This window comes from Cherax quadricarinatus, chromosome 5 (assembly GCF_038502225.1).
Source record: "Cherax quadricarinatus isolate ZL_2023a chromosome 5, ASM3850222v1, whole genome shotgun sequence".
NCBI classification, from domain to species: Eukaryota; Metazoa; Arthropoda; class Malacostraca; order Decapoda; family Parastacidae; genus Cherax; species Cherax quadricarinatus.
The window spans coordinates 36,187,509-36,207,556 of NC_091296.1; the positions used below are offsets into that span (position 1 = coordinate 36,187,509).

General features: G+C 39.0%; 1 protein-coding gene across 2 annotated transcripts in view; it reads right to left on the reverse strand.

Annotated features, from left to right (window-relative positions):
* LOC128684784 (protein O-mannosyl-transferase TMTC4) overlaps positions 1 to 20,048 on the reverse strand; it is a 166,030-nt gene that overhangs the window by 71,784 nt on the left and 74,198 nt on the right. For both annotated transcript variants that reach the window (XM_053771046.2, XM_070101558.1), the window contains 3 exons: positions 15,063 to 15,237; positions 11,806 to 11,937; positions 9,432 to 9,563 (listed from right to left, as the gene is read on the reverse strand). In XM_053771046.2, the coding sequence (XP_053627021.2) occupies positions 9,432 to 9,563; positions 11,806 to 11,937; positions 15,063 to 15,237 (439 nt within the window). The remainder of the gene's footprint in view (positions 1 to 9,431; positions 9,564 to 11,805; positions 11,938 to 15,062; positions 15,238 to 20,048) is intronic.

Here is a 20,048-nt window from a genome sequence, read left to right on the forward strand (position 1 = left end):
TTATTATTATTATTATTATTAACACATTGGCCTAGTCTCACCAAAGCAGGGTGGCCCCAAAAAAAACTTTCATCATCATTCATTCCATCACTGTCTTGCCAGAGGGGTGCTTTACACTAGTTTATAAAACTGCAACATTAACACCCCTCCCTCAGAGTGCAGACACTGTACTTCCTGTCTCCAGGACTCAAGTCTGACCTGCCCGTTTCCCTGAATCCCTTCGTAAATGTTACTTTGCTCACACTCCAAAAGCATGTCAAGTATTAAAAACCATTTGTCTCCATTCACTCCTATCAAATACGATCATGCATGCTTGCCCCTAGCACACAAAATCTCCTTTACCCCCTCCCTCCAACCTTTCCTAGGCCGACCCTTATGCTGCCTTCCTTCCACTACAGATTTATACACTCTCGAAGTCATTCTGTTTCGTTCCATAATTTTTTTTTACAAGTCGGCTGTCTCCCACTGAGGCAGGGTGACCCAGAAAGAAAGAAAATCCCCAAAAAGAAAATACTTTCATCATCATTCAACACTTTCACCTCACTCACACATAATCACTGTTTTTGCAGAGGTGCTCAGAATACAACAGTTTAGAAGCATATACGTATAAAGATACACAACATATCCCTCCAAACTGCCAATGTCCCAAACCCTAGTTTTAAATTACAGGCATTGTACTTTCCATATCCAGGACTCAAGTCCAGCTATATAAAAATAACCGGCTTTCCTGAATCCCTTCACTAAATATTATCCTGCTCACACTCCAACAGCTCGTCAGGTCCCAAATGCCATTCATCTCCATCCACTGTTATCTAACACGCTCATGCATACTTGCAGGAAGTCCAAGCCTCTCGCCCACAAAACCTCCTTTACCCCCTCCCTTCAACCTTTTTGAGGACGACCCCTACCCCGCCTTCCTTCCCTTACAGATTTATACGCTCTCCATGTCATTCTACTTTGATCCATTCTCTCTAAATGACCAAACCACCTCAACAACCCCTCTTCAGCCCTCTAATACTTTTAATAACTCCACACTTTCCCCTAATTTCCACACTCCAAATTTTCTGCATAATATTTGCACCACACACTGCCCTTAGACAAGACATCTCCACTGCCTCCAACCGTCTCCTTGCTGCAGCATTTACAACCCAGGCTTCACACCCATATAAGAGTGTTGGTACCACTATACTTTGATACATTCCCTTCTTTGCCTCCATAGATAACGTTTTTTTGTCTCCACATATACCTCAATGCACCACTCACCTTTTTTTCTTTAGCAATTCTATTATTAACCTCATCCTTCATAAATCCATCCACTGACATGTCAACTCCCAAATATCTGAACACATTCACTTCTTCCATACTCCTCTCCAATTTGATATCCAATTTTTCTGTATCTAAATCACTTGATACCCTCATCACCTTACTCTTTTCTATGTTCACTTTTAACTTTCTACCTTTACACACACTCCCAAACTCTTCCACTAACTCTTGCAATTTTTCTTTAGAATCTCCCACAAGCACAATATCATCAGCAAAAAGTAACTGTGTCAATTCCCATTTTCTATTTGATTCCCCATAATTTAATCCCACCCCTCTTCCAAACACCCTAGCATTTACTTCTTTTACAACCCCATCTATAAATATATTAAACAACCATGGTGACATTACACATCCCTGTCTGAGACCTACTTAACTTAATTTTCTTCTTATTCTTTTTAGTAATTATTAGAGGAAAATGGGTTACTAGCCCATTGTTCCCGGCATTTTAGCTGACTTTTACAACATGCATTAAAACCAGTTCCATTCTGGTTCTGGTTCTAATGGTTATACTTATATCATTTGCATCCTCCTCAAGGAGCTGATTATCTGAGTAGGTTTTCTTCTCCAATTCATCTAATTTTTTCAGTCTTTCAATTTATGAGCTAATTTTTTCACCACAATGTCTGCACTTCTGTTTATTTCCCTGGCCATCTTTTGTTTCCTCAAACCTGTTTCAGTCTATAGCTTTATGCATACCATTACTTGTCATCATAATGCTGTGTTGACACCTTCATTGCCAAAAACAGATTTCCTAACTGTTCCCTCCTGAATGGAATATTTCTTCTTCTTTCAACAAACTCGCTGCATCCCACTGAGGCAGTGTCCCAAAAGGAAAAACGAAAGTTTCTCCTTTTAACCCTTTGACTGCTTCCGTCACATATACACGTATACGTCTTACACGCCACTGTTTCGGACGTATTTATGCGCGTAAATTCTAGCGGCTTCAAATCAAGCGAGAGAAAGCTGATAGGCCTACATGAGAGAGAATGGGTCTCACTGCTGGGTGTGCACCCTATGAAAAAAATCTGGGACTCAGTGGTGCATTGTGGGAATGCCATCTTGGTAGTCCATTTTCACCATGCCTCGTGGTAAGAAGTACCTCACTCCTCGGCGTACTGGAGGTCTAATGTTCCCAAGTGATAGTTCTAACAGTGATGGAAGTGCAAGTGAAAGTGAATTTCATGCTTTTGGAGAGGGTGTGACCGAAAGCAGTGCCCAGGATCACGTAATTAGTGATGAAAACCCCAATGACCCACAACCGTCCACCTCTGGTGCTGGCACATCTCATTCACGTTCACCTGTACCAGGACGAAAAAGGAAACTATTTCCCCGTTTACAGGACTCAGATCTGAGCAGTGAAAGTGATAATGATAGTAATTTCAAAGTTATTGACAGCAGCTTGAGTAGCGACAGTGAGGGGGGAATATTCACCAGTGAAACAGCAGTACGTTCGACGCAGCATGCATTCTGGTAGTGTGCCTTATGCCCTTCCAAGGCAAATGAGTAAATCTGGGAGTACATCCCATGGCCTTACACCACGACCTGACAGTGAAGATGACAATATTGTTACAATAGGGATGTGTAATGTGCGTGGGGAAGAAGGTGATGGTGGTGGTGATGTTGGCAGTGGCATGAGTCATGTGGCACCAGCAGCGGGCCACGCCACTACCGACGCTGCTGACTCTGCACAACTACAACCAGCCTCACCCAACCCCACACTCCCATAACAACAACCACAACCACAACCTGCACAACCACAACCACGTTTCAATATCCAGAGCCCACCAGCAGACCGCATCTGGGATTGGCAGCAAGGCGACGATTTTATTCCCAATCCCCATGACTTTGATGAAACACAAAGTGGAATACGGCCATCATGTACACTTGGGAACAATGCCACTGAACTAGAATGCTTTCAGTTATTCTTTGATGAACCCCTGATGGACATTATTGTCAGGGGAAACCAACACATACTATGAGTACACCATGGCAAATACAATTCTTTCACCAAGATCACGGCTACACCAGTGGAAGGACACAACTGTGGCAGAGATGTATGTGCTCTTTGCCACAATAATGATTATGCCACATGTGTATAAGCACACTGTCACCACATACTGGTCAACAGAACGCCTGATTTCAACCCCAGGTTTTAGTGACATTATAGGGGTAAATCGTTTTTTGATACTGTTACGTATGTTACACTTTTCAGACAAAACAAGGCCTGACAGAACCGACAGGTTATATAAGATCAGAAATGTGTTTATGTACCTGAAACAAAAGTGTTGCATGTATTTTTATCCCTTCAGGAAGCTTGTTATTGACGAGTCTTTGATTTTATTCAAAGGAAGACTCTCATTCAAGCAGTACATACCAAGCAAGAAGAAACGCTTTGGTATAAAGTTATTTGTACTGTGTGATTGCAAAAAGCGGTCTCATTTTGGATATCACTGTGTACACTGGCAGTAATACATTGAGAGATACCAGGAAGTTATTGGATATCTCTGGTGATGTGGCTCGAACAATGATGGAATCATATCTTGGTAAGGGGCATATATTATATAATGAGAATTGGTACACAATCCCCATACTCAGTGATTTCTTGCGAGAGAACCTGACAGACGTGTGTGGCACAGGGCATGATAATTGTAAGCATATGCCAAGGTTCGACGCTAGCACTCGCAGAGGTGAGGTGCAGGCCTTCGCTGCCAATGATATCATGGCATTTCGGTGGCATGACAAACGTGATGTCACATTCTTGACATCAGTTCACCGAAATGAAATGGCACACACTGGCAGGTACAATAGAGAGACCAATGAACCCATTCTAAAACCTGCAGCTGTCATGGATTACAACCTCAATATGTGCTTAGTGGACAAATGTGACATGCAGATTGGGTTTGCTGATTGTGTACGCAAGAGTTATAAGTGGTATATAAAACTTTTTTCCATCTTCTTGATATTTTCATGCTAAATGCTTATAACATATACAAGTTGAGGACCAACAACAAACCAAAATATGGTGAATTTTGTTTGTCAGTCATCAGACAAATAATCGTCAAGTACCAAGGAGCAACACCTGCAATAGACCAGTGCCCACAAAATTACCAACACATGCCATCTTGTTTGAGGCCTGGTGATCACTACCCCATACAACTGCCTCCTACTGCTTTCAAGAAAAGTGATCAGAAGAGGTGTTTTCTATGTGGACATACCACAAAATGCCCACAAACACGCAGAGACACTTGTTTTATGTGTGAGGAGTGTCAAGTACCACTGTGCATATACCCATGTTTCAAAGAGTTCCACAAGCTGCAGCAGTTCTAGGAAAGTGTTCAGTGACTGTACATATGTATATATATTATGGAACAATAGTAATAAACAATGTTTTGTATTGCTTGTTTGTGTAAACAAGTTTTATACATAATCTAATAGTAATAATGTTTGTTCAGTTATTGTTTTGTAAACAATGAGTGTATATTTGAACAATGCACCTTACCTTGGTCTCACAGGCCACATAAGTTACTTAGAAGAGAATAATATTGGAAAATACAAGAAACCTTTGAATTGGAATAAATAAAAGAATACCGGGTGGGCAGCATTCGCCGCTGTTGCCATACGCCGCTCATTTTCTGCCAACTTTGCGCCTCCATATCTCGGTAAGTACTGATGGCAAAAAATGTTTTTAGGCTTAAAACACTGAGTAAAATAATCCTAACATTTTGGTAAGAAATTTTTTTTTTTTTCAAATATTTTGCGACATAGAATGACATTTTGAGAAAGGGGCCTGCAACAGTCAAAGGGTTAAACAAAGTAATGTATACAGGAGAAGGGGTTACTAGCCCCTTGCTCCTGGCATTTAATCGCCTCTTGTGACATGTATGGCTTATGGAGGAAGAATTCTGTTCCACTTCCCCATGGAGATAAGCAGAAATAAACAAATATAAGAACTAGTAAGAAAATAGAAGAAAACCCAGAGGGGTGTGTATATATATGCTTGTACATGCATGTGTGTAGTGTGACCTAATTTTAAGTAGAAGTAGCAAGACGTACCTGAAATCTTGTATGTTTATGAGACAGAAAAAAGACCAGCAATCCTACCATCATATAAAACAATTACAGGTTTCCATTTTACACCCACTTGGCAGGATGGTTGCTGTCTACCAACCTATTACCTAGGAATGGAGTATTTATCCTTTATTAATTTAACAAGTCTCAACATAAATGCTTTCACTCTGGATTTCATCATCTTTTGTTTAGTATGTCTCAACATGCAATATGTGCACTGTATAATGGGGTTATTGTCAGAACAAGTTTCAATGTACAGTAGACCGTTATTTAACCCTTAAACTGTCCAAACGTAGATCTACGTTTTTTCAACATTTGAAAGTATTTAAAAAATGTAGATCTTTTTTCTTTTACATTTGAAAACGTGCAAAAAAACTTTCATCTACTTCTTTTTTGTTATATTTGAAAATATGTAAATAAATGTAGATCTACTTTTGGAGCACTACGCATGTGAACGTAAATCTGTTTGGGTAGTTTAAGGGTTAACACGGTAGTTACGTTCCTGAAAACACTGTGTTAGGTAAAACCGTGTAAGAGGAACTGAAGAACTTATGGGAAAAATAGGGTTACATTCCTGAGAGCCCCCAAAAAGCCAAACATTTTTTTATGCCTTCACATCTTATAAAAATAAAAGTAAATATGTAATTGTAGTTCATTGTTGTGATGTATTATGTTGTTTTTACCGCTTAAGACTACAAATGTAACAGAAATAGTAGTATTTCTTACCTTAAATTGTGGGTGCTGGTGTTTGTGGATGACTGTGAAGAGAGTGGAGAGTTATGCTGTGGCTCTACTGGGCTGAGATGGATGGCAGAGGTTCTGGTACTGAAGTTGATGGTTGTACTGGAGTGTTTAACTTTAAGTCATTCAATCAAGTCATACAGTAAGTCAAGTTGTTCAGTAAGTCAGTCAAGTCACTCAGTAAGTCAGTCATTCAGTAAGTCACACAAACTTATGTTTACCTCTTTTTTTTTATATGTACAAAGTAACACTTCATTATGGCCACATGATGTCTTGTCTAATATCTTTGTTTCCTTCCTTAATTCTAAGACTTAACCCTTTGAGGGTCGACAGGCCCTCTCCAAGACTCGTTCTCAGGGTCGGCCAAATTTAAAAAAAAAAATAATTTTTTCTTATGAAAAGATAGAGAATCTTTTCCTGATAATAATGACACCAAAAGTATGAAATTTGATGGAAAACTTAAGGAATTATGCTCTTGTGAAGTTAGCGGTCTCAGCGATGTTTACGCATCGACGATTTTGCCCACTTTGAGCCCCATTTTCGGCCAATTCCACTGTACTAGTCGACAAAAAACATGAATATTTCGCTAGAACTCCATTTTTTTCTATCGAATGGGTGCAAGAAACCACCCATTTACCAATTTCAACTATCCAGTACAGTGGTCAGAATTTAGCAATTTTGCCAATTTCACACAAATTTCAAAAGATGCCAATTTCCAAATAGGGTCCAGAATAAACAAGTAAGACATTCCTGGCACTAAAATGACATTTCCTCTGTTCATTAGTCACGTCTCAAGGCCCCTCTTACATTCTTTTGCTTTCAACTTTGAATTTTTATTCTCACAAAAAACAGAAGATTTACTGTTATGCAGACTACTGCATTAGTGTAAAAAATGGTATAAATAATATTGGCGCACTTGCGAAAGAATATTAGACTCACCAATTGACGTGTATTGCATGCTTGGCATGATTTGTTTACTTTTGAACTTGGGTAAAAATCGAACATTTCTGCTACTTTGAGCTCAATTTCAAGGTATTTTTCATTGTAAAACCAGTCAAAATACAACAACAAATACCATACGAAAATACAGTGCAAAGTCGCTGTTTTATTCCAAAAAAAATGGTCAAAGTTTTTTTTTCTCATTATGCACTGTGTGCTGCAGGATTTTTTTTATACTGTGCACACTGACCACATAGATACATTCTTTCATATGTAGGCCTACCAGCTTTCTCCCACTAGATTTGAGGGCGCCAGAATTTAGGCGTACTAGAAGTTGCAGAGATTGGTGGATGAATTTGGTAGTGTGTGCAAAAGAAGAAAATTAAAGGTGAATACAGGAAAGAGTAAGGTTATGAGGATAACAAAAAGATTAGGTGATGAAAGATTGAATATCAGATTGGAGGGAGAGGGTATGGAGGAGGTGAATGTATTCAGATATTTGGGAGTGGACGTGTCAGCGGATGGGTCTATGAAAGATGAGGTGAATCATAGAATTGATGAGGGGAAAAGAGTGAGTGGTGCACTTAGGAGTCTGTGGAGACAAAGAACTTTGTCCTTGGAGGCAAAGAGGGGAATGTATGAGAGTATAGTTTTACCAACGCTCTTATATGGGTGTGAAGCATGGGTGATGAATGTTGCAGCGAGGAGAAGGCTGGAGGCAGTGGAGATGTCATGTCTGAGGGCAATGTGTGGTGTGAATATAATGCAGAGAATTTGTAGTTTGGAAGTTAGGAGGAGGTGCGGGATTACCAAAACTGTTGTCCAGAGGGCTGAGGAAGGGTTGTTGAGGTGGTTCGGACATGTAGAGAGAATGGAGCGAAACAGAATGACTTCAAGAGTGTATCAGTCTGTAGTGGAAGGAAGGCGGGGTAGGGGTCGGCCTAGGAAAGGTTGGAGAGAGGGGGTAAAGGAGGTTTTGTGTGCAAGGGGCTTGGACTTCCAGCAGGCATGCGTGAGCGTGTTTGATAGGAGTGAATGGAGACAAATGGTTTTTAATACTTGACGTGCTGTTGGAGTGTGAGCAAAGTAACATTTATGAAGGGGTTCAGGGAAACCGGCAGGCCGGACTTGAGTCCTGGAGATGGGAAGTACAGTGCCTGCACTCTGAAGGAGGGGTGTTAATGTTGCAGTTTAAAAACTGTAGTGTAAAGCACCCTTCTGGCAAGACAGTGATGGAGTGAATGATGGTGAAAGTTTTTCTTTTTCGGGCCACCCTGCCTTGGTGGGAATCGGCCAGTGTGATAATAAAAAAATAATAATAATAGTACGTCAAAAACCCTGGGTCGTAAGCCATATTAGTATGGCCGAAACCCTCAAAGGGTTAAATGCTTACACATTTTCTTGCCACTTTGAGCAACACTGGTATGCCTACTGGGTGTCAAGATTGCTTGGCAGATACAAAATATAGCAAATAAAAGATCAAAATACAATTCACAATCACAAGCTTGTAGCAGAGAAGTTGGACTGGACACGTATGAAGCACAAATGCTGGGATGATGGGGTGGTGTTGGGGGTGGCTGGGGATGGCAGGAGGTCTCCCTGGCTGATCCACAACAAGGTGGCTGCTTGACGAAAAGGGAAGTTTTTTTTTTTCCTTCCTGCAAACTGAACTGTGTTAGATTCATCTTACGACGTGTTACGTAAAATTGTGCCGCAATTCTTCAATCGTGCTTTACCCAGATCGTGCCAAATAAACTCGTGCTAAATGACGGTCTACTGTATATAAATTCCCTTGTTCCAGCTGCTTTACCCCCCTTTCATTCTAGATACCTACTGCCTCACACACTTTTCTCACATCCACCTAAGGCTGCTCCTCATCTCTATATGATGTTATCCGTCCCTGCCCAATTCATGAAATCACTGCTTTACATCACCAACATTCAACAACTCATCAAAATATCTTCTCCCCATTTAACATCCTCCTTCTTTCACTGGAAACTGCAAAGTCCATTTGCTCCAAAATCCTAAAAAATTACATAGGATGCTATAAATTTAGCTGAGCTCCAACCCAAAATAATGCATAAAATGCAAATGCCCTAAAAAAGTTGTCATGAGGAAAAACAGACACACATGAAGTATAATGCAATTTATTATTCACAATGTTTTGCCCATACAATGGGTTTTATCAAGTCAGATGCAGATCAGTTTGTAACTTAATAAAGCACACTGCAAGGGCAAATCATCATCAATAAATGGTAGCATTACAGTGCATCTATTTTTTCCCCATCACTCTAATATTTTATACCATTTCTCTCCAGAGTTGTGGCATGCCTTACCTTACCTTGTGGCATAGCACTTACCTTAAGAATATTGGCGAGGTTGTTCATGGCTTGGTCATAATCTGGATTTAGTCGTAGAGCTTCCCGGTAACGTCTTACAGCTTCTACTACATCACCTGTGTCAGCTGCAACTTTACCCATGTTGTAGTGAACCTAGAAATATAACAGTAATGGACGAACACAAACTCTGATATCTTGTCCAATAACAATTAGTATCTTTAATTACTAATTATGCATGCAGTCTAGAGCACTACACTATAACAACAATACAAATAAAGTACCATGGCAGATCTAAAGGAAATTACAATACAATCATTGCCATTTTGAGAAGCAAATGCAACCTGACTTTGAACAATAATATATGATAATTACTGCATGATGATACTGTGCTTATGGGAGATTCTAAAGAAAAATTGCAAAGGTTAGTGGACGAATTTTGGAGTGTGTGTAAAGGTAGAAAGTTGAAAGTGAACATGGAAAAAAGTAAGGTGATGAGGGTATCAAATGATTTAGATAAAGAAAAATTGGATATCAAACTGGGGAGGAGGAGTATGGAAGAAGTGAATGTTTTCAGATACTTGGGAGTTGATGTGTCGGCGGATGGATTTATGAAGGATGAAGTTAATCATAGAATTGATGAGGGAAAAAAGGCGAGTGGTGCGTTGAGGTATATGTGGAGACAAAAAAACGTTATCTATGGAGGCAAAGAAAGGAATGTATGAAAGTATTGCATAGTTCATAGTTCATATTGCATAGTTCCTTTGTATAAAGGCAAAGGGGATAAAAGAGAGTGCAAAAATTATAGGGGGATAAGTCTGCTGAGTATACCTGGTAAAGTGTATGGTAGAGTTATTATTGAAAGAATTAAGAGTAAGACGGAGAATAGGATAGCAGATGAACAAGGAGGCTTTAGGAAAGGTAGGGGGTGTGTGGACCAGGTGTTTACAGTGAAACATATAAGTGAACAGTATTTAGATAAGGCTAAAGAGGTCTTTGTGGCATTTATGGATTTGGAAAAGGCGTATGACAGGGTGGATAGGGGGGCAATGTGGCAGATGTTGCAAGTGTATGGTGTAGGAGGTAGGTTACTGAAAGCAGTGAAGAGTTTTTACGAGGATAGTGAGGCTCAAGTTAAGAGTATGTAGGAAAGAGGGAAATTTTTTCCCAGTAAAAGTAGGCCTTAGACAAGGATGTGTGATGTCACCGTGGTTGTTTAATATATTTATAGATGGGGTTGTAAGAGAAGTAAATGCGAGGGTCTTGGCAAGAGGCGTGGAGTTAAAAGATAAAGAGTCACACACAAAGTGGGAGTTGTCACAGCTGCTCTTTGCTGATGACACTGTGCTCTTGGGAGATTCTGAAGAGAAGTTGCAGAGATTGGTGGATGAATTTGGTAGGGTGTGCAAAAGAAGAAAATTGAAGGTGAATACAGGAAAGAGTAAGGTTATGAGGATAACAAAAAGATTAGGTGATGAAAGATTGAATATCAGATTGGAGGGAGAGAGTATGGAGGAGGTGAATGTATTCAGATATTTGGGAGTGGACGTGTCAGCGGATGGGTCTATGAAAGATGAGGTGAATCATAGAATTGATGAGGGGAAAAGAGTGAGTGGTGCACTTAGGAGTCTGTGGAGACAAAGAACTTTGTCCTTGGAGGCAAAGAGGGCAATGTATGAGAGTATAGTTTTACCAACGCGCTTATGTGGGTGTGAAGCATGGGTGATGAATGTTGCAGCGAGGAGAAGGCTGGAGGCAGTGGAGATATCATGTCTGAGGGCAATGTGTGGTGTGAATATAATGCAGAGAATTCGTAGTTTGGAAGTTAGGAGGAGGTGCGGGATTGCCAAAGCTATTGTCCAGTGGGCTGAGGAAGGGTTGTTGAGGTGGTTCGGACATGTAGAGAGAATGGAGCAAAACAGAATGACTTCAAGAGTGTATCAGTCTGTAGTGGAAGGAAGGCGGGGTAGGGGTCGGCCTAGGAAAGGATGGAGGGAGGGGGTAAAGGAGGTTTTGTGTGCAAGGGGCTTGGACTTCCAGCGGGCATGCGTGAGCGTGTTTGATAGGAGTGAATGGAGACAAATGGTTTTTAATACTTGACGTGCTGTTGGAGTGTGAGCAAAGTAACGTTTATGAAGGGATTCAGGGAAACCGGCAGGCCGGACTCGAGTCCTGGAGATGAGAAGTACAGTGCCTGCACTCTGAAGGAGGGGTGTTAATGTTGCAGTTTAAAAACTGTAGTGTAAAGCACCCTTCTGGCAGGACAGTGATGGAGTGAATGATGGTGAAAGTTTTTCTTTTTCGGGCCACCCTGCCTTGGTAGGAATCGGCCAGTGTGTTAATAATAAAAATAATAATAAAAAATTTATCCATTAGCACAATTCATTGTAATACTGACCTTAGCATTTAGAGGACAAACATCAAGACCAGAGCTAAAAAGCTGCTTCTCTGTCAGCCAGTCACGACTCCTCTGCTGGCATCGCAGTATGAACACCACCACCAACAACACATACCCAAACTGAAGCACTCTCTGTAAAGAGAAAAGTCTGTAAATAAAGGAAGCAAACAACAGCAACAAACTCACAAACGTGACGAAGAACAAGAGGATAACAATAATACAGTCATTATCTTCTGCTGAACCACCGAGTATAAAACAACTTCATGAGGTATTACATAATTGACTTGCACACACTCCAGCCAGTTACAGCAGCATTTCAAAGGCCTCACAGCTGAACTCAAAGAGGCCAATATGTACTATCCTTGGAAAAACACACAAATGCAGTATAACGTGATCCTTTATTGACAACATTTTGCCCACACAATGCACTCTATGAAGTCACAAACAAATCTGTATTTTATACCAAGGAAAGTATGGTAAGAAAAGTAGTGAATGTACATGCCACTGTGCACTGGCTTGCAATAAACAGAAAAAAAAAAGCCTGTTAATGAGTGATGGAGAGGAAGAACTAGATTCCCTTCTCTATAGCTGTGATATCTGGACAATGACTTTGCTTTTTGGCCACATGACTCTAGTTTCTTCCAACCATTTCTTGATGCTCTTAACAATCTTGCTCCTTCCATCAAGTCCAAACATGAATGGGAATCTAACTCTTTGCTTCCTTTCCCTGATGCGCATGTCCACTGTTTGGCTACAGGCTTTTCTTTTTCTGTTCATTGCAAGCCAATACACAGTGGCATGCACTTTCACTACTTTTCTTACCATGCTCCCTCTGTCAAGAAGTGTTTTTGTGTCTCACTTTTTCCATGTCCTCAGTAACTGTCACCCTCAATCTCTTGACTCGGAAATTTCCAATCATCGCAGCTTGTTCTCTAGCCTTGGCAACCCTTATTTCATAAACTCACATGTTCACATGCTAAACAGATTTTCTTATCTTCTAAACTCTCTTCTCCTGTGAACTCTACTGCTCTCTATTCTTTTGACATCAAACTGAGTCTTTACCAAACAAATATCCTTTGTAGTAATCCAGTTCATATCTCTCCTCCTGCCAATGATACTTCCAGTATCTATTCCATTTCCTGCTCCTCTTGTCCACTCCAATACTTTGGAGAAACTAGCTGCTCTGTGACAGACTTAGCACGAAAGTGCTAGCCTTGTTGACACTAATGCTCTCTTCTGTCATGTTAGAGATGATAATCATACAAGAAACTGGTCCTTTTTCATAACTGTCTACTCTTCTAGCCTTCACAGGTTCCATCTTTTTGAAGACTCCCTTATACACAACATTCCTAATATGAATCTTAGTACTGGCTTCATGTCTGTCAATGCCTTCCTTTCTCATTACATTGTCAAATGCTCTAAATTAAAGAGCATTCATGATGGCCTGACCTTTGTCTCTTCTCCTTACTGCTTCACCTTTCCTATATTTTCACTAACATTCCTACCTAGGTGGTTCTGTCCTATGAGGGTTTTGTCCTGCAGGGCATTTTGTCGTACCCCCTATGGGCCTACAGCTCTCCTGCAGAACTCCTATGTTCTTTTGTTATTAAAGACTACCTCTATTATTATTATTATTACTACTATTTCTTAGCTAATACTACAGTTTGTCACTTTTTAACTACTACTACTACTACCCTCTTATTTCTATCTCTAGCACCACCACCACCACGGTAAAACTTTTCATTAACAGATTTCTGCAATTCTGAATAAAAAAATGGCAGGACAAAATGGACAAAAGCCCAAATGATTAAAAAAAATGATGATTAACAGCAACAAGTATGTAAACAGATACATATTCAAATTCAAATTTTTATTTCCATGCATAGTTTACAATGTGTAATTACAATACTGATTTGCTAAGTGCAAAGAAACCCACTATTATACCATGGCATTTCGAGCAGACTACTTTATACAAGACATAGTTGATTCAAGTTGAACATTGTTTTTTATATATCAACAGAGGTGGTAGTGGTTTCAGAGCAATTAAATTAACAAATACAGTGGACCCCTGGTTTGCGATGGCATCGGTATCTGATAAATTTGGTATTCGATACATTTTAATGCAAAAATTTTGCCTCAGTTCCCGTTAAAAAACCCGGTATACGTGAATCGTCCGAGACGTGTCCACGTGTTGCCTGAACTGCTCAGTATGTGCCAGTGTTTACAAGCCAGCCAGTGTGCTCGCATCTAAGGATACATTCGGTACATTCCATATTATCAGTGTTTTTGGTGCTTGTTTCTGCAAAATAAGTCACCATGGGCCCCAAGAGAGCTTCTAGTGCCAACCCTTCGAGAAAAAGGGTGCTAATGACTATTGAAATGAAGAAAGAGATAATTGCAAAGTACGAAATGGAGTGTGTGTGTGTCGGAGCTGGCCAGGCTGTATACAAAACCCCAATCAACCATCGCTACTATAGTGACCTCTATGGACAGATATGTTGTGCGACAGAAGTCTAGTGACTCTCAAGCTGGTCCTAGTGACATTAAAAGAAGGACTTGCTACCTCAAGTCCTAAAGGAAGGGGATTCCTCTTCTAAACAATAACTTCCACACACTCCCCTCCTCCCATCCCATCAATTATCACCAGATCTTCATTAAAGGTAAGTGTTATGTATTCTATTGTTAGTAGAGTACTACAAACTGTGCATGTTTTCTTCAGTTTGTGTGCATTAAACTTAATATTTCATGTGGTAAAATTTTTTTTTTCATACTTTTGGGTGTCTTGCACAGATTAATTTGATTCCCATTATTTCTTATGGGGAAAATTGATTTGCTTTTCGATAATTTTGGTTTACGATGAGCTCTCTGGAACGGATTAATATCGCAAACCGGGGGTCCACTGTAGTTAAATAACAAGTTGCAGAATTATATTTTAGCATATTATACATAATGAGATTGAGACAATTTTAGTTTTGAAATACTCTTATAAAATGTGGATTTTATGACATTTATGTCTTACATATAGATAATGAATCATATTACCATAAAGTGGTAGGAATTACTGGGTAAAAAGTAGATTTTATGTATCAATTAGGGCCTACGACAATCAGTTGGTAACAGCACAATTGGTAGAGTGGTCAATTCACATTTAAGTGATCCTAAAACCAGTAACTTGCAGAAATGTTCTGTTATTTTCAAACTTCTTTACTCACATCAAATAAATTATCGTATTTGGAACATTTAAAAAAAAGTCTCACCTTACTGACATGGTTAGTTGCACCAAGTTCCCTCATACCCGTCACTACCAGGATACAGAACCCAGCAGCAGGTAGGTACAACACACGCTCAGCTATCACAAATCCCACACGAAAGAAGATATTTGTAGCTGGTAAAAATGGCACTATTCCCATAGCCAAAGCCATAAGCACACATCTGAAAATATTCAAAACCATTATACAAAATACAGAATTTTAAGACAAATTTAATCTAATATAAAGTTCTTAGATCTTCCTAATTAAAATAAGCTATGATTTTTATTTGCATAAAATAACTTCTAGTACTTTTTACACATCAAATAATCAGATTTTAGTACTCTAACAATATCAGTCATGCTCAGTTTACATATTCTTATCACACTGTGATCAGAATATTTTCAAAACATTCATTTAACTAACATCCTATCTAGCAAAAGCCAATGTACATCAGCAATGTGTAGTTCCCAAGGAATAATGTGAGTATTATTATAATTATTATACTTTTACTTATCTGAGGAGGGGTAGGGGTTTTACCAGGAATGGTTTAAGGGGGGGTGGTAAAAGAGGCTGTGAGAGTGAGGGACGTAACCCTTCAGGGTCCGTGCCATAGTTCTACGGCTTTGAGTTTTGGGTCCAAACTGTAGTTCTACGCCATGAGCTCAGCTCACTCAGGTAAGCTGTGACTGGTAAATTTGGGCCTTGATATGAGAGAATACATCTATGTGGTAAGTGTGCACCACATAAAACAAATCTGCAGCACAGTGCATAATGAGAGAGAAAAACAGAGACAGTAATTTTGGATTAAAACAGCAACTTTGCGGTGTTTTTCGTACTTTTTTTTATAGTTGTATTTGCAATTTCTTGGTCTCATTTGATAGAATGGAAGATATATAATAGAAATAGAGATGATTTTTATTGGTTTTAGTACTGAAAATGGCTTGAAACTGAGCTCAAAGTAGCCAAAATGTTAAATTTTTGCCAATGTTCAAGAGTAAACAAATGACGTCACGTGTCTAATACGCGTCAGCTGGTGGGTCTAATATACTTTCATAAATGTGTTGATATTATTTATACAATTATTTCAATATTGCATAACAGCAAATCTTCCATTTTTTGGTTTGAATAAAAATTCATTATGTGAATAAAAAATCAAAATGGAATTCACTTGTAAAGCCTAATGAACAGAGGAAGTGTTAGTTTAGTGCCATGAATGCCTGCATTGCTTATTCTGGACCCTATTCTGAAATTGGAATATTTTGAACTTTGGTAATTTGGCCAATTTAACACAATTTCCCATCACTTTACTGGGTAGTTGAAACAGTTGACTTGGTGATTTCTTGTGCTCAGTCGATAAAATAGAAGTAATACTAGTGAAATGACTAAGAATTTGGTCGACTGGAATAACGTAATTGGCCTAAAATGGGAGTCAAAGTTGGCAAAATCGCCGATGCGTAAATATTGCTGATGCATCAAAATTCGAGAGAGCATAATTTCATAAATTTTCCATCAAATTTCATACTTTTTGTTTTATTACCTTCAGAAAAAGATTCTCTACCATTTCATAAGAATAAATAACAAAATTTTTAATGGAAATTCTTGAACCCTGTGGACAAGTCTCAGACTTTGGGTCAGGACCCTGAAAGGGTTAAGCATCAAGCAGCTTGTCTGAGTGTGTTAGATAAGAGTGAATGGGGACAAGTGGTTTTTAGTGAAGGGATTCAGGGGAAACTGGTTAGACAGACTTGAGTTCTGGAGGTAGGAGGGGCAGTGCCAACATTCTGAAGGAGTGGGGATGTTGCAGTTGGAGGGTACTCTGATTGTGATCTCAGCACACTTCTGAGAAGATAGCGATTGAATTAATGATGGTGATTGTGTTTTCTTTGGGTCACCCTGCCTTAATGGGAGATGGCCATCGAGTTAAAAAAATTACATGAAGCAACTACACCCATGTGGATCATTCAGGATTATGGAGTAATGAAGACTCGACCCTCTGTACAAAATGAAAAATATGTGTACTACCTATTTACCACTCCTATCCCAGTGGATAGAAGTAGCAATGGCACTGGGAGTATCACTATTAACTAATACAGACACTGTCAATGATTCAAGTGAAAAATATCTTTAATGAACAATATCTTTCATGAAGTACAGTACTCAACTCGAAGATCAAGCTATATTTCATGCCTCTTTTAAATTAGGAATCAGCACAACTAATAGTTTTGATCAAGTGTTCCTCCCTTTCCCAATGTGGTGGCAAAATGATGCTCTATTAGTTGGTAAGGCCAAACACATTCAATGTACATTTCAGGCTAATTCATTAACAGAAGCATGCAAATATACAGGAATAAAAAATTTAGAGAGAATGGATCAAAGTAGAATGACATGGAAAGCATATAAATCTATAGTGGAAGGAAGGCGGGGTAGGGGTCGTCCTCGAAAGGGTTGGAGAGAGGGGGTAAAGGAGGTTTTGTGGGTAAGGGGCTTGGACTTCCAGCAAGCGTGCGTGAGCGTGTTAGATAGGAGTGAATGGAGACGAATGGTACTTGGGACCTGACGATCTGTTGGAGTGTGAGCAGGGTAATATTTAGTGAAGGGATTCAGGGAAACCGGTTATTTTCATATAGTCGGACTTGAGTCCTGGAAATGGGAAGTACAATGCCTGCACTTTAAAGGAGGGGTTTGGGATATTGGCAGTTTGGAGGGATATGTTGTGTATCTTTATATGTGTATGCTTCTAGACTGTTGTATTCTGAGCACCTCTGCAAAAACAGTGATAATGTGCGAGTGTGGTGAAAGTGTTGAATGATGATGAAAGTATTTTCTTTTTGGGGATTTTCTTTCTTTTTTGGGTCACCCTGCCTCGGTGGGAGACGGCCGACTTGTTGAGAAAAAAAAAAAAAAAAAAAAAAATCTTAAATACCAACAAGGATAATCTGTCACTTATCAGCATGAGTATCTGACTATGCAGCTGCACAAGGTATCTTATACTATCACTTATCATCATAAAGCATAACCAGTGGTCTATGTAACTACATAAGACACATTGTATTGAATATCATTTATCAAGATAAAGCATAAATATAGGCCTATGTAGCTATGTGAGACATATTTTATCATGTATTACATATCATAATAAAGAGTGATTTAAGTAGCTGTGCAAGATATTTTATTAATAATGCTTATCTTAACAGAGTAGATAGATCATCAGAAAGCACAGAAAGAATTAGCTATTTTGTCATTTAAGCTGTGGTTATCAATTCATACATGTGACCAATTTCAAGAGTTTTACTACCCTTGCAGCCTGACCTGGGGCTGGGCTTGTCAACTGTCTGTTCAACTAGACTGGACCATATATCCATCATCCTGGCTGACCTGACACTGGGCAGAGGTAGTGATCTAGTTTTCCTTTGAAAACTATATTTATTCTGGCAATATTTCTGGTATCTGCTAATAGTAGGCTAAATAGTCTTGGACCATAGATGTTGGAACAGTGTTCTATTATTGTGCTCATGACATTTCTGCATTTTATTAAGTCTATTTTATGATTTCTACCATCTCTCTTACTCTAGTATGTTATGGTGGTCTGTGGATTTGGAATTAGGCCATCAAGTATCTTCTATGTATACACTGTCATGTATCTCTCTTTAGTTCAAACAGTACATTCCCAGTACAATGAGGTATTCCAAATATTTAAAATGTTTTACTGGTTCTAGGCGGGCAGTAAGCGATCTCTGTATCTTTTCCAGTTCAGATCTCTCTCCTGCTTAGAATGGAGCTATCAACACTGAACAATTTTCTGAACAAGGTGAAAGTGATGTGAATAGTGTGTTACCACTAGCATCATTTCTCTTGTTTTTAAAGTTCTCATTAACCACCCTGTCAAGTTTCTGGCCTTTACAATATTTGCCTTATTGTTTTCTAAATGACAGGTCATCTAATATAATTACATCCAAGTCTTTAACCCTTAAACGGTCCAAACGTATATATACGTTTTTTCAAATGTAGATCTTCTTTTTTGTTTTACATTTGAAAATGTGTAAAAAACTTTAATCTACATTTTTTTTGTTATATTTGAAAATATGTAAAAAAAAAAAAAAGTAGATCTACTTTTGTAGCACTACGAATTTGAACGTCGATCTGTTTGGACCGTTTAAGGGTTAATACACATTCCAGTCATTCAATGAGGTTCTCCCCTGTGTTTTATTTCTGGTATTCCTTTTGAGTTTTCCATTCTTTCCATGTCTAAAAATTTAGAATTTGTCATCAGTGAACGTGTTATTTTCTATTGCCTACAGGAAGACTATTCATATCTGCTTCCAAATTTTGTCTTCTACCATAGCAACTCCTATGCTTATTTGGTATCATTCATAAAGGATAATAGAGCTGTGGCTAGTCTTTTATCTATGCCTACCTTGAGGATAAGAAAAAGAAAAGGCACTAGGATTGTGCCTTAGGGTAATGAACCTTTAACTAGATTTTCATTTGTATAATAATACTTATCATGTTTTATTAGCTAGGAAACTGAATATTCATTTTCCTACTTTTACTGCTACACCAAATGACCTTCTATGAACTATTATTTCACAATCTCATTTGTCAAGTGCCTTAGCCAATGCTCCAGTTATTTTGTCATAGTAATTTACTAGTTGTCAAGGAATGATCTCTCTCTCTCTCTAAATTCACAACTTTATTTGAGTATGCCTGGAGGGCATTCTGAGGGTCAATGCCCCTGTGGGCTAGCCTCACTCTTCCATAAAATTTGTAAATTAGTCTCTCACCACCTATCCAGACTTTTACATTGTGTGATGTTAGTGCTTTACTGCCTCCTTCATGCTGAGGAGCTAAGTTTGCACTTTCTTTCCCTTTGGTCTTGTGTCCACACTTAAGCGTTTTCTCCAAAGAATGCCAAGTGCTCATGCTAGTGGCATTCTCTTTTCAACATTTGATTTCTTTGTAGACTTATTTCAGCTAAACATTTTATATAAAGAC